This window comes from Eublepharis macularius, chromosome 13 (genome assembly GCF_028583425.1).
Source record: "Eublepharis macularius isolate TG4126 chromosome 13, MPM_Emac_v1.0, whole genome shotgun sequence".
Lineage (NCBI taxonomy): Eukaryota > Metazoa > Chordata > Lepidosauria > Squamata > Eublepharidae > Eublepharis > Eublepharis macularius.
Window position 1 is genome coordinate 69,387,713 of NC_072802.1, and position 23,501 is coordinate 69,411,213.

The window sequence follows — 23,501 nt, forward strand, 5'->3', positions numbered from 1 at the left end:
TAAACCGCAGTACTATTTAGCTAGATGAGACTCAGATGCTGGATCCATCTCTCTCTAGCCGTCCTTTCTCTACAGCCCATCTACTAGATGACGATGGAAGTTCAGGAGGGGTGCCTGGAAGATGACTACTGACTGGCTGCTTGCTCCCAACATCTGGTCATTAGAGGCTGCCTCTAAACACAGGGGTTCCACTCTTGGGGCAAACTGGAGTTGTGCTGGGATTCCTCCAACTCTCATTCCCCCCAGACAGCAGCTGCTAGCTGCTAGGAACAAATTTTCCAAGCCCTGTAGGGGCCCAATTTGGATCGGGGCTGCAGTGAGGGAGAGGGGCTTCATCCCTCCCCCACCACACCATTTTCACAACCCAAAATGGCCTAGGGAGACGCTATTTGCCCATGCAGCCCGTAAGCACATGTATAGAGCCTCCTGGGCTATTTTACATCCAGTTTGACCTTTGGCTGCTACAGTGAGTCTTCCAAATAACTGTTAAGCCACAAAACTCTTTACTTGCTCGTTTCCTCCTCATATTTTACAGTATCACAAGAGCCACCATGGAGCAGTAGCCCAGACTAAGTGGTGGAGTAGCGGCTTGGTATACAGAACGTCCCCGGTTCAATTCCCCAGCATCTCCAGAAGCAGGGCTAGGAAAGACTCCTGCCTAAGACCTAGGAGAACTTCTGCTAGTCAGAGAAGACCACCGTGGGCTAGAACAAGACTGTTTCTCTGCCCAAGCCCCTTCCATCCCTACCTGAGGGGGCCACACAAATTTGCCTTGGACAACTACACGAGGGCTTGTCTTTAACAGAGCTATGGCCCAGCATCTCATGTTGCCCGTATGCTAAAGTTAAAGTCAGGAATGGAGCTGATCAGTAACCTGGCTGAGAGCCTGACAGAAACGTGAGACAGAAGTGATGAAAACCCCAGTTTATACTCCTTCTATTGGAAACACCATTCAAAATAGCTGCGCACGGCAGCTGGCTGCTGATCCAACCTGTCTGTGTTCTGGAAGCTCTGAGTGCAGCATGTGACGGGCCAGCGGGGAGCCCCTGATCAACTGCAGAATCGAGTTTAGAGTCAGCGTTTAAGAAACCTGCCCCGGTGTCATTAATCCTGGAGCCCAGCCCACTTGTGTTTCAAAAAAAAAAAAGAAGAAGAAGAAGTTTAAAACAATCTCCAATCACCTGGCACTTCTGTCGCAACTGTCTTAAATCTTTGATAATTGGAGCGAGGCTGGACTTCTTATCTGCCACCAGAGTGTTCAGTTTTTTCACCTATTTGATGGGAGGAAAACGCACAGTGTGAATGTTCTAAAAATAGCACCACCAGAAAGCTGAGAACGGAAAGATTAGAAAAGACAAATGGAGGGGGAAAAAGGAGAAATGGAAAATTCAAGAAAGCCAATGAAGAAGAGAGAAGTCGGGGCCATTTGGCCAAAGCACAACTGTGCCACAGAGCAGCTCCATCTCTAAGCCTTTAAAGACTACCCCAATCACCATTTCAGACATGTTATCCAGGGTGCGCCCCTTCACTTCGTCCATTTCACTCTTCACGGCCGACACTCTCTCCAGCTCCTCCTGGGTGTAGCTGTATCCAGAGATGCCCTTCTTGTCCTCGATGGCTTTCTGGAAGCAAAGAAACACCATTGTCCCAGGGTAAACGACGCTGGCAGGCTAGCGAGCGAAATCTGTTTTCTTCCTTGCTTATGAGACTCCTATGGCACTCGTGGACTATTATGGTTGGTTTGTTTTGGGGGGGGGGGGGCGGGGCGGGGAATGCCGCTCAACAATGCCCATATTTTCCTGCAGCTTTTCTTATGTGCCTGATAAAAATGTGAAGCAAACAAGGGCTCCCTCTAAATACAAGTTACTTTCTAACCAGGCAAGCAATACTAGATGCAACTCCAGGGAACGAGACAGCAACCCGAGGGCCTGGGGACCCGCCAGAGTGCTCTTTTCCACAGGTGCCTTCAGCAGCTTCAATGGCATGCGTGGGAACCTGCTCTAATTTGAAAGAAGGGCTGATTCAGTCACAGCTCCTGAATAGCACACCCTGGAATGGAAATATGACGGGATGTGATTTCTTAAAAGTTTAAAATACAAGAAAAGACCGTTGTTTATGTGCCAGTAAAAAGTATGAGTGATGAAGAACTATTTGTGAATTTGCTGAAGTTACTTTATTGATGAAGGCTTCACTTCAGTTTTGTGGGTTTGTGAATAGATGGCTTGCCGCAGAAAATAATTTTCTGAGAAAGTCCAAATGATCTGGTCTGCCCAGAACTCTCCAAAACGTAGTTTGATGCTGCACTCCAGGTGTGGCCACCACTTGGGGATGGCTTTCTCTGCACCTCATCCATGCGAGCTTGGACTTTCTCGTCCTGCTGTTTCTCATTCTTTCCCTTCCACTCTCCTCCCCTGGTCTTCTGCCCTCTTTCTGCTTTGGAACCAAGAGTAGACAAGGATAAGATGGGATACAGAAGAAGCAGGATAGTTAACACTGCCAATGTGGTGCAGTAGTTAGAGCGCAGGACTAGGATCTGGAAGGTCCAGGTTTGAATCTCCACTCCGCCATGGAGGCTTGCGGGGTGACCTTTGGCTGGTCACACACACTGAGCCTAACCTACCTCTCGGTGTTGTTGGGAGGATAAAAAAGAGCAGAACAGAATGACGCAAGACACCCTGGGTCCCCACTGGCGAGAAAGGCAGGGTATAAAGGAAGAAAATAAACCAATAGCTTAAATGGATTATTTCTTTAAAACATTTGAAAATGTCAATAAATTTACAGCAGCTAAAAAAAGGGTCGATACTAAGAGCCTGGGGATCCTTTCCAGTAATGGTGGCACTCTGCCCAGGCCCAGAGAGCCTCTTGCAACAGGAGAAGAAGGCCTCCTGGGCCAGGGGAACCAGGGTCTCTCTCTCTCTTTTTTAAAAAGTGTGTAGCACTAGTATAGGCGGCCACCGTTTATAACTCAGGAAATCATGCTGACGGCGTGTGGCAAGAGACGAGCTGTGCCTGAGATGAGGAAGTCTTCGCTCACATGGAAGGGCTCCTTACCAACTGCTGCTGGATGTCTTCATGGCGCTGTTGCAGGAGCTCTTCTGTTCTCTGCAGGACCCCGTACTCAGCAGTAATTTCTGCTATTTCCAGGCGCTTTTTTTTGTAGACTGTGTTTTTGCTTCGAAGCTTGTTAACATAGCGCTTAAACTGAAGCACGGGATAAAATAAAAATGCAGAGTAGTCAGATTTTGTATATGTGGCCATAACAACCCACCGGCACCACAAAATGTCCTTTTGGGCACCAGTATACACAACATCTCAGAAGTCCTGCTAATGCTGATACGAAGATAGCCTTTTCAAGTGGGGGAGGGGGGACATACACACAATTACATTTAAAAATAAAGCGGCAACCTTGCCTGTGATGCATCGCACCCTTCCGAGTGTGAAGTGTCACATCTGTCACACCCCCTTGCAAGACTCTGTGCTTCAAGGCTACATGACATCAGCCTGAGAATCCCCCACTCCCGCCCCAGGAACTGTATGTTCTCTCACAAGTGTGCTAGGCACAAAGCCCATCGTGAAATCAACCCAGCTCATTTGCTGCCCAGGCTGTGTTGAGGCCGAAGTGTTGTCTACCTTGCTGTGCTCTTGCAACTATTTTTAAAGCCAAAAGCTGCCATTATTTCTGGTGAAAGAACAAACCCGTGGATTACTCTGTGTGCTCTATGCAGGCTGAGCTATGCATAGCTTTAAAAACACCTTTTTCTGTTGAGAAGAAGGTCAGAGAAGGTTGCAGAAGTTGCACAAGTCACTGAGTTGGGGGAGATGAAAGCTTTTAATTGTCCCACTTCTCTCTCCACACAAGGAGGCTCAACGGAGTCTGCATGCTTACCCAACTAATTTAAAAAAGAGAGAAAGTCCTCTTTCTCTGCACAGAATTTAATAGAGGAGGATGCTCTTCTTTTCTTCCTCTCCTTCCCTTGCCACTTCCATTTTATGGTGCCTAAACTCCTTTTGGGGAACCACCAAACCTTGCAAAGTCAACACTTCTAAGTATAACTGATTTGGTGTTCTCTTGATTAACCCTGGCGTTCACACAGATGTTTGTTCCCTCTGTCCCTCTGCCTGCAAGCTCCCTCCACCTAAACGTGAGTAAGTCTGTGTCTGTGTTTCCCTGGCCTTTTCTGATCTTTCTTAAATTCTGCTTTGTGGAGTGAGAAAACACACACTCCTCTTAAAAAAACTAAACACCTGCACAGAGTTTAGGAAAAAGCTCTTCAGAACTGGCCCAGATATAATTGGTCTGATTACCGAACCAATATTGCCTCCTACATGGCCCTGCCTACGTGTTTGCTCCTGCAGGAGAGGGGACGTGGCTCAGTGGCAGAGCCTCGCTTTGCACGCAGAAGGTCCTGCGTTCGATCCCTGATCTCCCTGGCTAAAAGGATCAGAGAGGAGGTGATGTGAAAGACCACTGCCTGCCATGGCCAGCCAGAGGAGACAAGCTGAAGGACCAACGGTCTGCGGGACCAGGATCAAACAGCTTCCATGCGTTTAGGCACGTTCCACATCTTCTTCAACCTGTACATCTGTAAAACCAACAGACTGTTGCTCAGGTATTAATTTGTAGTGTGCTCTTCTTAAAAGGGACCTGGATTTCCTGGTGTTTGGGAAAGAGCAAAACCCAAAAATATAAACCATTTCCATTGGTTCAAGCCTAGAAAATTAGAACAGTGCTTTCCCCCTCGTTTTAAAAATGAAATAACAAAACCTGATCAGTATGGACTCCGTGTGTGTTTAAGACCACTACAAAAAGTAATAGATGCAGAGGAGTTAGCCGTGTTAGTCTGTGGTAGCAAAATCAAAAAGAGCCCAGTAGCACCTTTAAGACTAACCAATTTTATTTTAGCATAAGCTTTCGAGAATCAAGTTCTCTTCGTCAGATGCCTGATACAGAGACTCTGTATCAGGCATCTGACGAAGAGAACTTGATTCTCGAAAGCTTATGCTAAAATAAAATTGGTTAGTCTTAAAGGTGCTACTGGACTCTTTTTGATTTTACAAAAAGTAAGTGTTCTACTTAACAGGTCAGTGAGATGAAACCAATTTTGCCTATTTGTCAACAATGGGGAGACATGCACACCTACTCTGTTTACCCTTTGAATTGGATTTTGTTTCCCTCTGTGCCTTCTAATGTATTGTTACACCTTTCCTTGGGCCTTCTGGCACCTGTGGGCAACTTCCATACAGTGACAAGGACACACAGCTCTTGCTACAGTGAATGCCTCCACACTCCTAGCGAGCAGCCACAGAGGATCCACGTAGCATTTTCCTGCACTTTCCTTGCCTCAGTCCTCCAGGGATATCATTTCCTGCTCACCCACTCCCCACTGGAGCACTGGAAATTGAGAGTGAGCAGATTGTCGCAACAGATCATTGTAACATAACACTATAGCACAATAAGAGCGTTTCCCCCCTCTAAAGCCTGTTTTAAATCTACCTGCCAACTTTTTTGACAACCAAGATGTTCTTTTTCTTGGCACACGTATATTTTAAATTGTTCACCTTTTTGTTTAAGTGAACTATGTAGCCACTTCTCTACTGTAGCAAGAGGTCTTGTTAAATCTTGCATTCTAGCAATTGCATTGACAAAGTTCTTAATCTGCAAGTATTGCAGTCTCCTGACTGCCGATAATCCTACTTTCTGACTAAAATGTTCCTATGATTTCATCTTGTTAACATATATTGATTAATCTTTCAAATACATCATTTATCCAAGACCAGAAGCTCCCTAAAACACTGGCAGGGCAAAACTTTTTATTACCTAACACTGGAGTCAGTACTGAATAACTTCCTACAAATTTGTCCCGCCACTGATCCCAACTCTGGCCTAACGCCACCGCTATCACATCATGCATGAAGTTGGATCAGACCCCCCGGTCAATCAATCCCTGCACTGTCTTCTCAGACCGGCAGCAGTTTTCCAGGATCTCCGGTCAAGGTCTTCCATAGCACCTCCTTCCTGATCCTTTTAACCGGAGATGCCAAGGACAGAACCGGGCACCTTCTGCAAACCAAGCAAAGTCTCTTCCATTGAGCCGCAACCCTTCCCCAAACACCCCCATGCGTTCCTTTTCCATCTTGCTTATTTAACCCTGTCCAAGAAGATAAAGATGTATCATGGTAGGAGCTGACAACCCACCTTTTTGCTTGTATTATATCTTGTATGTGGGGACTTTTTGACCCCAAATAAATTCATTAAACACTCTCTGAATTCCTGTCATCCCTTCCTGTGTAATCGAAAGCGGAACAGCAGGAAAAAGGAACAGAAATATCGGTAGGATTTTCATTTTAAATACAGCTATCCTACCCCACCATGATACGTTCATCCGAGGCCGATGCTTCAAATCTTCCTCCTCCTTTGCTTGTATCACATTCAGATTATATATTAATAATTCATCTATACTCCCTATTATATTTCAGCATTCCTTAAATTTTGTATAGTTGAATGTATTTGGTAGGTTTGTAATATTTTTTTAAAAGCTTACAAAACCCCTATAATAGCGCAGGGAAGAAATGGTGGCCACAGGAGACTGAGGGCAGGGAAGTGGTGCCTATGCACATGAGACCTTCAAAAATGCACATATGTCACACCCACATGGTACGCAATGGCCAAAAAGATCATATGAAGCTGGGTCTGGGCAAGATCACATCAAAGGAGAGGAAAACACACAAAAAACAGACATTTAGGGGATTAAATTATGTGGAGGTTCTCAAAACAACCCCATTCCTGTGTGGATGCCAAACCAGAGCAAACCTGCCATGCGGAAGCAACCTTTGCAGTAGCTCGGCTTCTCCCCACTCATCTGCTGTTTGCAGTTCTGGGTATAAATCTCTTTGCCAACTAATTGTAATAGTTCATGCATCTGACAAAACAGGCACAGGATCATATAAGCTTCTAGCACAATAAACGTATTGGTCCCTTAAGTGCCACAAGACACTCTGTTACTCCAGCTGCAAGAGATTAACACGGTGAGCCCTCTGAAACTAACGCAGGTTCCTGAGAATAACCTTAATCAGATATAGGGAGACTATCCTTGCTGTAGCAGGGTGCTATGGAAAAATGTTTGCAGCAGCTATGTACTGAGAATTGCGGAGCAGATGGCCAATCTTCCTGCCACTCCAATTAATGCAATAGAGATCTTACAAGCAGTTGAAAACACTGAGTCTAAGCAAATCCCCGGCTGTGACAAGCTCTCAACAATCATTTGCAAGGTATCTTGGAACCAAGCTCGGACACCCATTTGGGGATATGATTTATGATCTCTCCCACTCCCAATTATGTGCCGGGAAGTCCCACGGATTTCAGCAAGGCTCTGGAGTGCGCAAGTGCAAGTGGGATTGCAGCCAAACTCTGATGCAGAAGCAGACTTCTTGATCTATTAAAGAAGAAAAACATCCTACCATCTGCTTTGTGAGACAGGCCAATCAGGCAATTTTTAAAATTAATATTGACTAATAAGCTCTTTTCTGGGACACTCCCAGTTAGCTCGTCCATTTGCCAGGCCTGGCTGCAGAGATGACAAGTGTCTTCTGCTTTAAAAAGAATCTCTCTCAGACCACCAACTTTCATGGAACATCTCATATTTTGCAACAACTTGGCTCTGTGTCATGGCATCTCAGGTCCTCTCTGCTGAGGAAACAACAGATGCATGACTGGTGGTTCAGACCAATCTATTTATACTGGAATACATTCCACGATGAAAAAGACTCTCTCCTCACTGGAAACTCCCAGCTTAGTAAGACAAAGGGTTCATCGTTGCCAAGAGCATTCATGGGTATAGAGCTGTATTTGACTTCTGAGATGCACCATAAGTTTGGCATCGGTAACATTTCATGCTTCAAAAGTTCCTGGCTTCCAGAACGGTTCTGAGCGCTCACCTTAATGTTGCCTGTAAAATTCTGCCACAATAGAATACCTATTGTCCCTTCCAGATGTATTACTGGATGGAAGACTATCTGTTGCCAAGGTGTGCCTGCAAAAAAGCACACCGCTCTCAGATTGGGGAATGTGTGCAGTGAGGCCATGAGCTTCTGGGTTTGCCAAGGCTCTGCACCTTGCTTCTTGCCAGGAGGGGCATCCCCAGGCACCACTCTGCCAGAAAGGCCCATCTACCTTAGGACTTCTGCCTCCTCTCCCATTCCCTGACTGAAGAAGCCTTCTGTATGTAAAAAGGAACACTTGCACGGCTGCTACCTCTGCACAGGCAGCTTCTTAACAAGTGAATGTGGCATGCCAGGTCCCGCTGGAGGGATTCGCCACTCCAGGTCTCTTCTACCTGTATTCTCCCCCTAGCCCAATCCAACTCATTAAAAATCTGAATATATTGTTTGGCCTTGAGCAAGGAATGAAAAGCCAGCAATAGCCGCTTTCTCCCCCATCCTGCTTTTATCTTCCTTGTTCCCAATGCAAATCAGCAAAAAACTTCCCCTGTGCACCTCTGACTTCAAGACAGAGGAAACTTGAGCCCAGTCTGGTCTTGCTTTGATTTCATTCTGCTCAGAATGCCGCGGTAAAAGAAATGGATGTTCTCCAGATCTTGCATTCAACTTTGAAGAGTATAATGTGCTGTGAAAAAGAACTAAAAATATCTCTGCTTTACCTAGGATCACTTGTAATTGAACCATCTACCCTTCTAAACGCTGGAATGCAATTCTCTAATTTTCAGGATCTGACAGCTGCAGCCAGAAGCCTGCCAGCTTTGTCTGGTCCTCCCTCTCTTTTAAAAAAATTCTTGCACCTGAAGTTCTTTTGGGATCTTGCTATCACGGCAACAGCCAATTTTGGGGGTGATTTGAAATCAATTACATTGGTTATTCCAATCCTCCCTCTGCTGCTGTTCGCTTGTCAGTTCTGGCCAGCTGTGCAAACTTTAGCACTAGCTTAGCTTTTAAGGCTGCATGTATTCCTTTGTATCATTAGGGGAGAAAGCGGCACGCTGACTAGTAAAAACATAAGCCAGAGCTGACCTTTCTGTGGATGAAGTGCTAAGACCTCAGCTGAGGATACAATTGCTGGTATGTGAGAGTCCCGACAGAGGAGGCATTAACTCATTTGGCTGCCAAAGCAAGCAGGGCCAGGCCATAAGGGGATACAGCCACAGAAGGCGGGAGCGGGGAGACGACACAACCCGGCTCCAGTAACCGTCTATTAAGATTGCCAGCACCACGTCCAAAGTATTAAAGAGACACACGGATTCGTCTGTGTGCACTGGAGAGGAAGAAAGCAAAAGCCACCCCTAGAAAGCTCTTCCCCACCTTGCCTCACCCCCCCCTTTAGATACAGGAAGATAAAAGAATTTCAATAAATGGTCAGACTAAGAGTGAATATAGCCCAAGATATACTGACAGCATTCAGATGCCGTGATAAAACTGTGGCATGTCAAATCAGCTGAGGTCTGTCCACCAGGAGTAACTAAAATTCTGATTGGTGCATAAGACCTGGCAGGACTCTTTCTTGACTCTCTTCTGCTTCCAGTTCTCTATACTGTTCTGTCCTCGCAGGCAAGCGGCAATGCTTTTTTAGCTGTAGTTTGTGAATTCAGACATTGCAATAAGCCACACTTATTGTTTTTGTTGTTGTTTATTTATAGTCCACCTTTCTCACTGAGATCCAAGGTGGAACCTTAGCTAACCAACAAGCTACATAATCTAGTTTAAAGGTGAAGTTCTTCCTGCTCATTGTCTCTGACTCGGTTTGGATTTTAGGAGACCTTATCTACTGACCACACTTTTGCCTCACCCTCCCAGGAGCACAAGGCAGCATACAGAGAGTCCCTGCCCATTTTATCCTCACAAAAAGCCAGTAAGGGGGCTAGGCTAAGTGACTAGCCCAATGCCAGAGCTTCATGGCTGAGCAGATTTGAACCCAGGTCTCACTGGTTAAAACTCAACACTCTCTAGTCACTATACAACCCTGACTTGGTCATGTTCCCTCAATTGGTCTCTTTGCTAAGTTATAGAGCTCAAGATGTTATGCTCTTGAAAATTTCCTTTGCTCATCTTTGTGTAAGTCAAGATGCCTGTGTTGGGTTGGATCCTATAGATGCGTTCCACTAACAGCAGCACTTTCCTCTGGCATAAGGAACGTACCCTATTGCAATGGTTCTTCCTGCACTAGGGGAAAATGCCGCCATTAATAGAAAGGATCCATGGGACTTAAAAAAAAATAACACCTGAAAACTGAAACCCCTTCTTTGCAATTTTGAGCTTATGCAAAAAGAATGCAAAGGTGCAAAAGGGCCACACCAATCAACTGAACATATAAAAAAATATGGAAGCAAAACTAAGAAGAAACAAAATGGAGGTTTCAAAATGGAGAAACAAAATGACCTGCCAACATCTTTTCCACACTGTGACACTGAGAGATCTCTGTCTTTTGGTGCTACACCTCTGAAGATGCCAGCTACAGCTGCTGGTGAAACATCAGGAACTACAATGCCAAGACCACGGCTATACAGCCCGGAAAACCACAACAACCAAAATGGAGGTTGTTATGCTAAGTCAAAATAAATCCCAACCTATTCCAAACCCGCTAATTGAATGTGAAATTAACAGGGACAACCATGGTATTTATTTCCCAGAGACGTTCTGGTGTCCAAGCTCATCAAAATAAGATTACGCATTCACACGTGCATGCGTGCGCTTGCTGCCTCCCTTGCCCCCATCTGTGACACAACTATGAACTTTTCATCTTCTCTGGCCCACTTCCTGTTCTGTTGCTGTTATTAGTCTCAACAATTTAGCTACTCAACAGATTGCTCCTGTCAGGTGTGTTGACAACGTGGAACATTTTTATGTACTTTACAATACAAGCAAAGGCATAACAGATAAGACAAGAGGGTTTGTGGCTAGCTCACGCCCTTGCAGCACTTTGCTGCTGGGCAATTAATCATTTCTTTCTGCTCTGCAGGAATGTCATGAAGCACTGATTGTCTGCTCTCAAACCAAGGCTGATATACTATAGAGGAGGAGAGAAGGCACAAGAGGTTTACAGAGCAACAGAAAACCACGTGCTTGCTACAGCAAAGGACATTAGATGCCGAAACATCTGCGGGAGCTCGGCATCTGAATGCCATTTTCCTTTAAAGATTCTAATCTCAAGAGTTTGTCATCTAGTCGTCTTATGTTGCAAAGACTGACTGCGAAAGCCATATTTGGTATGGGGAACAGTGTCCTTGACTCCAGACAGCGATGATAATAGAGCAGGGGTGGGCCAAACACTCAAGCATCAGCTCTTCATACAAGCCCTTCCTGTCCAGCAAACACCACAGCCCCTTGTGGCTGCTTTCTCCTGGAACTGCCCACCTCCTCGGCCCTGCTCCACTGCCCACCCACCCCGGCACTTTTGCCATATTGGTCAGGGCACAGCTTCCCCCTCTCCTCTCCTTTCCCGGCCTGGCTCCAGCCCTCCACAGACCTTGAAGTCCCACACAGCTGCATCTATTGCCAGCCCCCTCAGTCCCAGAGTGGAGCTGCGAGAGCAGAAGGAGATAGGACAAAGGGTACTTCAGCTGCATGGGGGCCCCAAGGGCCCGACTGGAAACAAAAGAGTAACCAGGCCCAAGGCAGTCTGTATGACTGGCTGTGCCTGGGAGCCAGTGGGAATCATGGTAATGGACAGAGAACCCTTGATGCGCAACAGACTGGGGATTCCTAAACGTTAGCCTTTCTTCCAGCACAACATGCTGCTGAAGTGGAGGGAAGCTACTGAACTAGCCTGTTCCAGCACTGGCTGGCTGTGAAGTTCCTGATCCGTGCACAGTAGTCTGCTTTAGTTTAACATTTCTATCAAGTATCTTAACCAAAATGGCTCTTAGGATGGCATACAGTGTGTGTGGGCGGGAGGCGGGGATTAAAAATCAGCTCAAAAAGTGGGTTATTTAAAAAGTATAAGTGGCTCTGGAAAACAGTAGATCTAACAAACCCTAGGAGTTTATAATCAACCAATGCAAATACACATTTTCACCTGGTGCCAACCCCACACAGGGGACTCAGCACTAAAAGAACTGGAGGGGAGCATATGCCACAAGGAGGGGGGAGGCACTACTGAAAGGGCATTGCTTCTTGTAACACGCCAAAAAAATTCCACGTTTGTAGTTTGTATGTGCGTCAGTTCCAAAAGGAGACAAAGGCACTTCAGAACGTAAAACTTAGACGTCTATTAGTTCTCTCCGCATAATGGCCATGAGCTTACCTCATCGCCTTTCAAGACTTCCATGCCATTCATCCCCTGAGCTTGGTTTGATTTTTGCAACATTTGCCTCTCTAAACTGGACATCTCCTCCTTGGCTGCCTGAAGCTCTTCTGCCTTCGCTGCTTTTTTCCGGGAAATGATGGAGGCCTGATGATTAATCAGATCAATTAAGAATCAAGGAATTAAACATTAGAGGTTTAAACATTTCCGGTAGGCGAACACAGTGGAAAGAGCTAGCATTCAAGTAAATCTTGCCTCAGAAGATACTGACACATGAGAGCTCTACTAGAGTGCCTGCTCACACACAATTCTTTTAATTATTTTTGGCACATAATAGCCTGAAAAAGAGGTGGTGGTAATGGAACTATTTCCCAATTTAAAAGGCAGTGCTATCTGGTCACCTGAAAGCTATTCCAAAACACAGATGGCCAGGCAAGTGTCTCTTTAGAAGACGGATTCAAAACCAGCTATATTGCTAACTGAAGATTGCTTTTTATAAAAAAAAAAAAATCACATATCTAAACAACACTGCAATTAAGAACTGGATTAATGTGACATTTAAATGTTTAACTTCCATGCCAGCATTCAATGCTTTTCTTCTTTCAGTTTAAAAAAAAAAACGATTTCAACTCTCTCATGACTGTAAGTAGCTGCAGCAAGATGCAGATTTCAACTAAGATATAATATGAATTTTTGCAGTTGAACCCTACACCACCTTACAGAAATGCACACAGTTAAGACAAGATAGTGGCAAGAAGCAAAGGGGTGTTCACAAGTTACTAATAGTTTTGACCTTTCTAAAGTGAATGGTAGATAATATTTTCCCATGTGTCCTGTACTATGGAAAGAATCTACTTTTAATTTGAATGATGTCCTCCAGAGAGCCAGTTTGTTGTAGTGGTTAAGAGTAGTGGAACTCTAATCTGGAGAACTGGATTTGATTCCCCACTCCTCCGCTTGAAGCCAGCTGGGTGACCTTGGGCTAGTCACAGCTCTCTGGAGCTCTCTCAGCCCCACCCACCTCACAGGGTGATTATTGTTGTGGGGATAATAATGACATACTTTGTACACCGCTTTGAGTGGGCATTAAGTTGTCCTGAAGGGTGGTATATAAATCAAATGTTATTATTATTGTTATTATTAGAAATGTGGTTATTATAACACAAATGATTCATGGCTTGCACATTTTACAATTCCTTTGAACAGGTCAGCAAGATGGAGACTGTCTGATATCAATCTCATTTTTGCCACAGGAAACTATAAGGAGGGAATGGCTAGCCCTACCCTAGAAAAGAGATAGAAGAGGTATATTGGCGAACACAGAACAGTCATTATCCATCTTGTATCAAGATTCTGACAGGCAGGAGTTCTCAGAGGTCTTTGCTAGTCATTAACCAGGGTCACTTAATTATTTAAAATATTCTTGCCCTGACTTCTCATAATCACTCAAGGAGGTTTTCTGCATTCAACTGGAGATCTCAGGAACTGAGCCAGAGGCCTCCATGCAAGCAAAGCACATGCTCTGCTGCTGAGCATTGGCTTCTGCTTGTCACATGTTATCAGATCTGTAGGATGTCACTGTGCAGACAGGAAAAATACAAAATGAGATCTGAGCTGTAGCCGACAACATAATCAAAGCCTGTAGCTCAAGAATAATTTTCTCTGTTGAAAACTCAAAAATACAAAAATGCTTTTAAAAACAGAAACAACACCTATCAGAAAGGACATTTCATAGTACCCTTTATGCAGAATGTTAAGCATTGCCCATTATCTTTTAAAAAAAAAATGCTGTTCCAGAACACAAGTCATACAGCAACAAGAACAAAACGCTCAAAGTTAAATCACATAGCCTCAAATCATGGTACAAAATTCTTAACTTTAAACACAAAACCATGTTTTTTCACATCTTTAAAACAGAGATTAAGCAACGGCTTTGGGAGAAGCCTTCTCTGGCTGGATAAGAATGCTCTCGTTATTCTATCTATCTACGATGATTCAGCCAGAGTGTTATTCGAATCCTCTGCTTCTCCAAACTGTGCCCACGGTGACAAATTGTGCTAAGACTCACGTGGTGATCTTGCAAAGCCAACGACAGCGTCCTGTGGAGCAGAGCAGAAACTGCCGTATGTTTTTTACTTAGAGCAGCGCTCTGAATTCCTGGAATGGCTCATCCGTGGGACGTCAGCACTTTATATTGGGAGCCAGCTGGTCTCTTGTACCAGCACATTATGTAGCATTCTTAACCTTGCAACACATCGCTCACTAAATGAACAGGCTTCGGGTCATAGTCACAAGCAAAAAAAATAAATCACATTTTTTAACTTATCTACAAACATTTTGACCTCTGACTTCAATGGCCCCTTCTCTCTCTCTCTCTCTCTCTCTCTCTCTCACACACACACACACACACACACACACACACACACACACACACACACACACACCACTGATACAAATTTATAGAAATGTATAGAGATATATCAGCAAATGGTGCAGGTTGCTGGAAATCATTTAGGGCTTGCAAGATCAATTTCCTCATTTGTTGCCTCACAAGGACAATCATTCCTACCTGCTGTCGGTACATTGAAAATTTGCTATCAATTGGTTCGTACTTCATCATCCTCTTTTCAAGCAGTTGATTGATTTGTGCATTCGCCTCATGGATCTGGAATAAGGAGAAACGGGAGATCTATTTGAAGTCTGAGAAGTCCTTGGACACAAGCCATTTAAATTTTTAAAGATAAAAACCATCCCTTTGAATTGGCCCCCAAAGAGACCAGCAGCCAGTTTAGACGGCTGTGTGTTTACTCTGGAAAATTCTGGTCTGGAAAACTCTCACTGCTCCATTTTGTAGTAGCTGAAGCCTCTGCAGTGCCTTCAAGGGAGGCCCAAAGCACAGCATGTGACAGTTAGTCCAGCCTGGATGTTACCAAGGCATGTGAGACTGTGGTTTCTAGATCTGGTCCTTTCAGGAACAGCCTCATTTGAGAAATTAGCCCAGGTTAGTGACAGGCACTCATAGCTGTCTTAACCACCCATTTGTCTAGAGGTGAGGAGTCCAAGAATACACCCATTCCTCAATACTGCCCAGATCCACCAAGATAAAGGGAGGGAACAGTACAGCACTTGCTACAGGTGCTGAAGGTCTCAGAATCAATCCCTGGCATCTCCCCCCGCCCCAAAGTATCATGTACTAAAAGAGAGAAGTGCTACCAGTCAGAGTAGACAATATTTTGACCGTTCTGTGAGGTGTCTGGTAAAGAAGATGCAAGTGAAAATCTCTTATCCTTGCTGCTGGAATTTGGGATTGTCCCCTCCCTATCTTACTATATACACAGTATATAGATGAACATGTTAAAATTTCCCTTCCCTTTGTTCTGTGAGTCTGTCTGTTGGGCTTTGACTGTAAACCTTATCCCTTTCTTTGCCCTGAACTCCTGGGACAGGACAGGCTACAAATCAATTAAGGATACTCACTATCTGGGGAAAATCAACCCTTGCGAACATCTCTGTTTCATGGAGGCTTACTAGTCAGGCAACTATTCCCAGTTATGAGTGGCACAGGACTCCCTAAGCCTGGTTGGTTTTGTGCTGGCTCCCCATTATACTGGAGAAATATTTCCAGATTTGCACACCATACTATAACCCTTGCTCAGATCTTGCAGGCTGGAGGCTGTGGTTTCCTTTATTGAGTCAAGCCATCTCATTTTGGGACTTCCTCTTTTCCTACTGCCTTCCACTTTTCCCTAGCATTACTGACTTTTACAGTGAGTCTTGTCTTCTCATGATGTCACCAAAGTACGCTAGCCTCAGTTTTGTCATTTTAGCTTCTAGGGAGAATTCAGGCTTGATTTGATTTCGAACCCACTTATTTGTCTTTTTGGCCATTCATCGTATCTATAAAACTCTCCTCTAACACCACATTTCAAATGAATCAACTTTCTTCCTGTTAGCTTTCTTCACTATCCAACTCTCACATCCATACACAGTAATGGGGAATACCATAGTGTGGATTATCCTGATCTTGGTCCCCAGTGACATATCCTTATCCTTAAGGATCTTTTCTAGTTCCTTCACGGCTGCTTTTCCAGCTCTCTCAATTTCAGAAGGGCACTACTTGGTTGCAGTCACCTATTGGTTGATGACTGAGTTAAGAAACAGAAAAGCTTTAACAATTTAACTCTACATGAGTTTATTTTTTTCTCACAGGAGAAGGGTGTCAGTTCAAAGATGGTATGCTCCTGAGATCTATGATGTACACAAATCTTTCAAAGAAATGCATTTACGTACTTCACAACAAAAACTTCTTTAGAATGAATTTGGTCCTTTTAAAGACCTCCAGTTATAATAGGAAAGTACTCTGTATTCTTTCGACGTTTCATGCACAAGGACATTGTGTCAAAGGGACACTTGCTGCATCAGTTCATGAATACAAAATGAGCGCTCCAGGATAATCCCCAGGAAACCCAAAGTTATCCTGGGATAACCCCCAAGGTCCTATTTCAGGGCATTCAGACAGCTCAGTTGCAAAAAAAAAAAAAAAAAAAGGGGGTGGGGGCTGCTTTAAAAAAACATACGCTACAACAGTATATATTCTATCATGGCATGATAGGGGATCAGTTACCCTGAGTCATGCAAATGTTCCTTTAGCACGATTACCACAGAACATTAACCTGGAATCATTATCAGAGGATCTGAGAATGGGACACCATAGATGAAAAAATTTGGAAGGGGATCAACATCCTTCTCCACAGTGCCTTTAAGCTAGTTTTAAGCACCACGGAAGTGAAAAGGGACAGTATTTCTATCAATCTAAGCTTTCAGCTTTAAGAAATAAAGGATCAAACTGAATGAGCCTTACAGATATTTAAAGTGATCCAATCCTAGAGAGACAGAAGGGGGCACACAGAACCCCCCCCACACCTAAATTATAAGTACCTGTGTATTTATTTTAATGGGAGTGGGCAAAGAGCTGCAGAGGTGGACAGAGTTGGACCTCACTAAGATGCTATGAAAGCCCCTTTTGGGGAGTGCTTTCATACACACTAGATGGGGTTGATCAACCGTGAGCTCATAGGCTTTTAAAATTATGTTCCTGAAGGTTGACTCAGGCAGCTATTTTAAGATTTAAAAGTCTAATTCCTAGTTTTAAAATCTCTACCATCTTGAGAGAATATATAGCAAGAGGAGACTGAGCGGATGTAGTCTCTGATTCAGCTCAAGTTAGTTGTGACTAAGTTGCCTTGAAAGTAATGAGACATAAGCTAATGGCAAATAATTTGTTCTTTTGGTTTCAACAAACTTAGTCACAATTCACTTTTATTTTTGATTCACTTTACCTCAACCAGGACCAAAGGCTTAATCCCAACATGATGAACAGTTTGATCACTGTTCAGGTAAGTTCTAAGAGCAAGAACTTCTTTATCTAACAGAAACCAAAATTATCACTGTGTCTTAAAAGAACTGAAATATGATGCTCTTGTACAACTGGGTGCCCAGCACCTGTAGGAAGAAGGACCACATTTTTAATGTTATCCACAGAGTCCATTTTAGGTGTGTGGACTTGAAAGGCTTTTCCTAGTTACTTCTTCATACAATTTCATTTCCCATCATAGCTTTATGACATTAATATCAAAGCAGATCTGGAATGGTTCCAACAACATTTGTATGGCCATGTTTCATTCTCTTTGTCCCATTTGTAATTCAAGATATACATTACAACCACAGACACTGTTAAAAACTCTAGGTGCCAGCATCTGAAATGCCATGTTATGAAGGTGAATCAGTAAACCAGCTGTAGTCACCAAATTAACCACGGAGTTATAATTTAAAGGAAAACCAATGAAGGAAACAGAAAGCCAAGTATCTCCCTCTCAAGCTGATGCTGAGTGTACGTAGCATGCAAATGTGATTTGCATTATTGAACAAATGGTTCTCTACTTCCTGCAAACCCCAAAGGGACTCTACTACAACACATGAGGGTGTGAAGAAATGAACTTTTCTGTGCAATGAGTAATACGATTTCCTAATTAGCCTTGAATAATGTCAGTGGCAGGTGGTTATTGAGAAGATTGGAGCTTCTTTAAAAAGGAAGAATTTAAAGAGATGTTTCCTCCTTCTGGTTTAAGGGAGAGGTCAGAAGGTAGAATTATTGATGGGCATAATGATGAAGGTACAATAAAGGGACATGCAACACGCAAGTCGTTCAAGAACGATCAGGTACATTTGAAGCCTGGCTCAACCACCAATTCACCTCCCCCCCCCACACATAATAAACGTCTCTCAAACAGGCATCTTGGGAGAGTATATGCACATTCTCCTCACCCCTGCTCTTTGCAAACGAGACCGAGTAGGTTCCAGTTCTGCAGCTTAGTGTGAAAAAGGCAATATCTTCTCTAATGAACAAGGTGCAAAACAGCATCTTCCACCATGACTCAGCAGAATGCACAAAGGGTATCTTCCACAAAAAGCCCCACATGGTGCAAAAGGAATGCCACCAGAACAGCAAATCAATTAAGAGAATGGTAAAGAGAGGTGTTCTAAAATAAGCTAGTCAGCAAGCGCCCACAAGCAGATAATGTGCTATTAGCAACGTGATTTCAAAGCCCTTAAACATGAGACTGAATTTCTTCTATCAACTTACCTTGGTTTCAAGTTCATTGAGATCCGACTGGCCCATTGCTGGCTCTGCAGCTACTTTTTGCAACAGGTACAATAACTGCTTCTTTGTTTCCACCTCTCTTGGGAATTTTTCAGAGACCAAATATGTATTGAACTTTATCTCCTCTTCCAGTCTCTTCATTAAGCCTTAAAAAAACAAAACAAAACACCACATCAACATGTCTAAACAAAGCAATGGGAACAGCAATTTGGTTTCATATTGTAATAACCGTAATTTAAGCCTATTTGGCAGCCAATTACAATAATTTCTGTGCTACTAACAAGAAGTGTCTAGATCTGCTTTGCAATTTTTACTGTATAAACACACAACCTAGTAGCATCTAGCAAGCTGTATAAACTTCTCTAATAGATGGATTCTAACCACCTGGTGAATTCTAACCATCTCATGATTTTGCCAAGAATTTCTGAGTATTATATTTTCAAGGAATCCCTTGAAAATATCTGTTTCAGCTCTGTACGTAGGAATTTTAATTCTGTATTATTTTAATGAGTTTACCCCTTTAAACGTAGCTGAGGAAAATTCATGAGACAAGCGTTTAACAGTAGGTCAAACGCCAGGGTCCAGACGTTTGGGGTGCATATGTGGTATATGACTGGAATCACACCATCCTACAGGCTGCCTTTTGAATATTTAACTTGACATTTGCATAAGGGCCTGTACGCATATAGCCTAATATCATAAACCTAATCCATAAAATCTGTACATCTTGATTTTGTGGTATGTGGATTATGCAGACACGATCCACGTGTACTGGGCTCTTGGCACGTAGGCCCGTAGGTAAAAATTTAAAAGTGGATAGTGGGGAGGAGAAAGGGAATGAGATCATCCTTTTTGCCTCTTGCATGAGCAGAGCTGCACTCACAGAAGAAAGGAGCGATTTTGCCCCCTCACCACTAAGCCACTAATAAACCTTCCTAGGATCAGAAATGGCTCCAGAGGAGGAAGAGGGTGCGGATCGCAGGATCCAACCCATATTGCACAACCCAAAGTTCTGAAAAATTCCAGCGAGCACTCAAGGAGCTCCATGTGTGCAGAAGTCTTTTCTCTCTCTGAATATGCAATAGCCTCCATTTTGTGCATAAGCTATCCCCTTGCCTTGCAAAAGCAAACTGCCTGTGTTGCATCTGTTGAACTCCATCAAATCCCACAAATGCACACCAGGGTCACTGGACTGTGGCCAGGTCTACTCTCATTTTTTTTTAAAGCAGCGTTTTCATTTCCCCCCTCCTCCATGGACTCAGAGGTGGTATACATGGTTCATCTCTCCCACTTTTTATCCTCAAAAGAAATCTTGTGAGACAGGTGAGACAGAGGGGCTGTTCCTCCAGTGAGGTTCATGGTGCAATGGGAACTTGAACCTGGATCTTCCTGTCCCTAGTCCTGGCTCTTTTCAAACTAAGGGGCTCCACCCAGAGAGGAAAAATGCCGACCCTAGAAACTTGAATGCAATCCTCAGAAGTGGAAAAACTCCATGTATATGTTACATGAAATCCATGCCTTTTTTCTATTTAAAAAAAAGAGAAAAGTGCCAATACTCATGATGTTCGCTGGCCCCAGCCTGCCAGCCAAAAGAGATATCGGTACTGTGGAAAGAAGCACTGGAACTGGTGCATACCCCCTGGGAAAATGCCCTGCATGTAACACGGAGAAGCTCCCTGCTCGGCAGCTGGTCACAATGTACGTAAAGCACCATCTGTTGCTGAGGCCAAGCCTCGTCTTCCTAACCTGCAATACCAGCGTGGCGCATTACAGCCACCAAACACCCCCAAGGAACAGAGACTATGCAACAAGCACCTCTGGTCTTAGAAGGGGTCTAGTTGCCCCTGAGCCACTGGCCCTTGGACAATATCCACACTTTTGAAAGCTGGTTGAAGATTAGTTGCTTTGTGGTCACGGTGGGGAGGGGGGCAGTGGAAGAAGGTATAGCTTGCCAAGTGGAGGAAGAAAATAAAATTTTAAAATATTCTATTCAAGGCATTTATGATGTTAATGAAGGAAAACTTGAGATATGGATACAACTGATCTCCTGAAGACAATGATGCAAGCATTCAGTATCACTGGGGAAATGATTTTTTTTTAAAAAAACTCTTTTGAGAAATATGGAAGGACCAGTACTCCAGCTCTTTCTGATGATGCCAGAAGCCAGAGAAGCGAGTTAAAACATGAAAACGGACTGATTCATGGCACACAAAGGAAAAGACAACACAAAAACGGGTGGCAAGCTTCCTTAGAGGTTTCAGAGAAAGTAAAACATTCCAAAACTCTGCGGGACAAGGGAAAGATGTTAATCCTTTTTTTAAAAGCTTAATTGAACTTCAGAGACTCTTGCCTTCTGCAAATTCTCAGGCCAGAGAGCAAAGAACAAAGCGCGCTTGAGCGCTTCCAATTACAGAATCTTCCCTTTTTTAAAGGTTTCCTTTAAGGTTTATGGGATGACTATGTCCATAAGCTGCACAGCACTCTTGGCTCAGGCCCCAAAGCTTATTTGAGTTACATTTTGCCAAAGGCATATTTACATGCAAAAACCTATTAATAGTTATTCATCATGTTTTCCATCCAGATTCTTACAAGGAAGGTTCAAGAAGAGTGAGCTCGTGGCTTGTTCAAACAAGCAGAAGCCAAGGCAGCCTGCCTTGCTAGCCTGGGATCACGACTCTGCCCCAGTCCCGAGATTCTCTTTCCCAATATGCAGCCTGATAAATACATTCACCCACTCAAAAGCTACAGAAGTGCAACTCTAGTCACTTTTCTTGTGAGATCCAGAACCAAACAGATGTTTGTTTTTCTATGCATAGAGGACAAAAAAAACCCCACCACTGACAACTCTATGTCATCAAGAAGGTGTTAAGTCCAGTGGGGTATAATGGCTAGAGTGTCAAACTAGGACCTGGAAGACTTGGGTTCAAATTCCCACTCTGCCACGAAGTTCTCTGAGTGACCATGGGCTGGTCACGCTCTATTAGTCTAACTGACCTAACAGTCCTGTTGGGATGATAAACTGCACAAAGGAGAACAATACATGCCTCCCTGAGCTCCTTAGAGGAAGGGCAGAATTTTAAAAATGTGCAAGGGCAGGGGAGAAGGAGGGGAGTAACAAGGCTCAGAAGCGCAAACCAGAAAAGGTTAAATGCTCTCAAGTCCCCGATTGTAGTAGAACTTAGGGCAGAGTCACACGTTATGAAAAAAGCTTGTTTGCACCTCAAGACATCTGATTGTTTATTTACCTTTAAGGTTTATATGATGACAGGCTGTTTAGCACTTTAATGAAAGGTGGGAAGAGTATGGGCAGTAGGAAACCATTGGACAGGCTGGGGGGGGTCTTCATTCTGCCCCTTCCTGCTTATTCCCCTCTCCGCAAACGCCCCCTCCATCCTGAACGTGGTAACCAGACTTTTCCCATCTGGGCTCGAAGTTGGATATAGGGATTTGAAGGGGAGAAGCTCTAAGCGGCTTGCCTCCAAGCAGGCAATTCTCTCCTATGATTGCCCTCTTCCCCTTGCGTTACTTGGAGAAACTCAGGACTGGAGATACAGAACGGTCTTTCACGTTGGCTATCTGCCTTGGCCTGGATGTTGTTGGTAAGCAGGGTTTCCCTCCACTTCCCATCAGCATCGTGATGCTTTTGGGCACTTCGTGGATTTACCCCATTTTTAGTCTTCTTTCCAAATCCTGCTTTACTCTGATCTTTTTGGAAACATTCCAAAAAAGCTGGTGGTGCTGCCGTGAAGACAGGAAAGTGCTGATTGTTCCCCGACCCCAAAACATCGATGCCATTTTTCCTGCCCCATCATCATTTCTCTGCATCCCCACTAAGGGCTGCTTTTTGAAACATTGAGTCTTGCCATATCGCTATAGTATTATAGCAACCTATTGCAACAATGTACTAGTTCCCAGCTTTTATTTTAAAAGGCCTCTATCCCATTTCCTTGTGGAGTTATAAAACATGGTTTATCATATCTGAATGCAGCCCGAGAGGGTTGTGGGCTTTTGAGGCAAAAGCCTGCTTCATCAGATACAGGGCACGTCTGACTACGAAACTGCAGGCTGTAATATAAAGCAATTAGCTTTTAAGCTGCCACAAGACAATCTGCTTGCTGCTGCACATCAACCACTAACTCAAATAGATGGGGGAAGGCAGAAGCAGCAGACAGAAACACACACAACGTGGTACAAAGCAGCTCACTCCTTTGCAAGTGCCTTCAGGTCAATTCTCCCTGCCAGTAGAAAACTGGCACTTGCTGGATCTCACATCACAATGACCTGAGATGCAGACTGTCTTAATTAGCTTTATTTATACCCTGCCTTTCTCCCTAATGGAGACCCAAAAGCAGCTGACACAGTTCCCTCCTCCTCCATTTTATGCTCACAACAAGGCTGTGAAGTAAGTTAGGCTGACAGGGTGTGATTGGCCCACGGCCACCCAGTGAGTTTCCATGGCAGAGTGGGGGATTCGCACCTGGGCCTCCCAGATCCAGGTTCAACACTCTAACCACTACGCCACACTGGCTCTTGAATCTGGTGTTTGCACAACATGTAAATATGCCATTGGCAAAGTGTAATTCAAATATG

The 23,501-nt window shown here is 44.0% G+C and overlaps 1 protein-coding gene across 3 annotated transcripts in view; it reads right to left on the reverse strand.

Annotated features, from left to right (window-relative positions):
• IFT81 (intraflagellar transport 81) overlaps positions 1-23,501 on the reverse strand; it is a 61,701-nt gene that overhangs the window by 21,276 nt on the left and 16,924 nt on the right. For all 3 annotated transcript variants that reach the window (XR_008598134.1, XM_054996985.1, XM_054996984.1), the window contains exons 9-14: positions 18,894-19,057; positions 14,820-14,915; positions 12,251-12,397; positions 3,052-3,201; positions 1,494-1,622; positions 1,182-1,271 (exon numbers count right to left, since the gene is read on the reverse strand). Coding sequence is in view for 2 of the 3 variants with exons in the window: in XM_054996985.1 (XP_054852960.1) it covers positions 1,182-1,271; positions 1,494-1,622; positions 3,052-3,201; positions 12,251-12,397; positions 14,820-14,915; positions 18,894-19,057 (776 nt within the window). In the remaining variant the exon portion in view is untranslated. The remainder of the gene's footprint in view (positions 1-1,181; positions 1,272-1,493; positions 1,623-3,051; positions 3,202-12,250; positions 12,398-14,819; positions 14,916-18,893; positions 19,058-23,501) is intronic.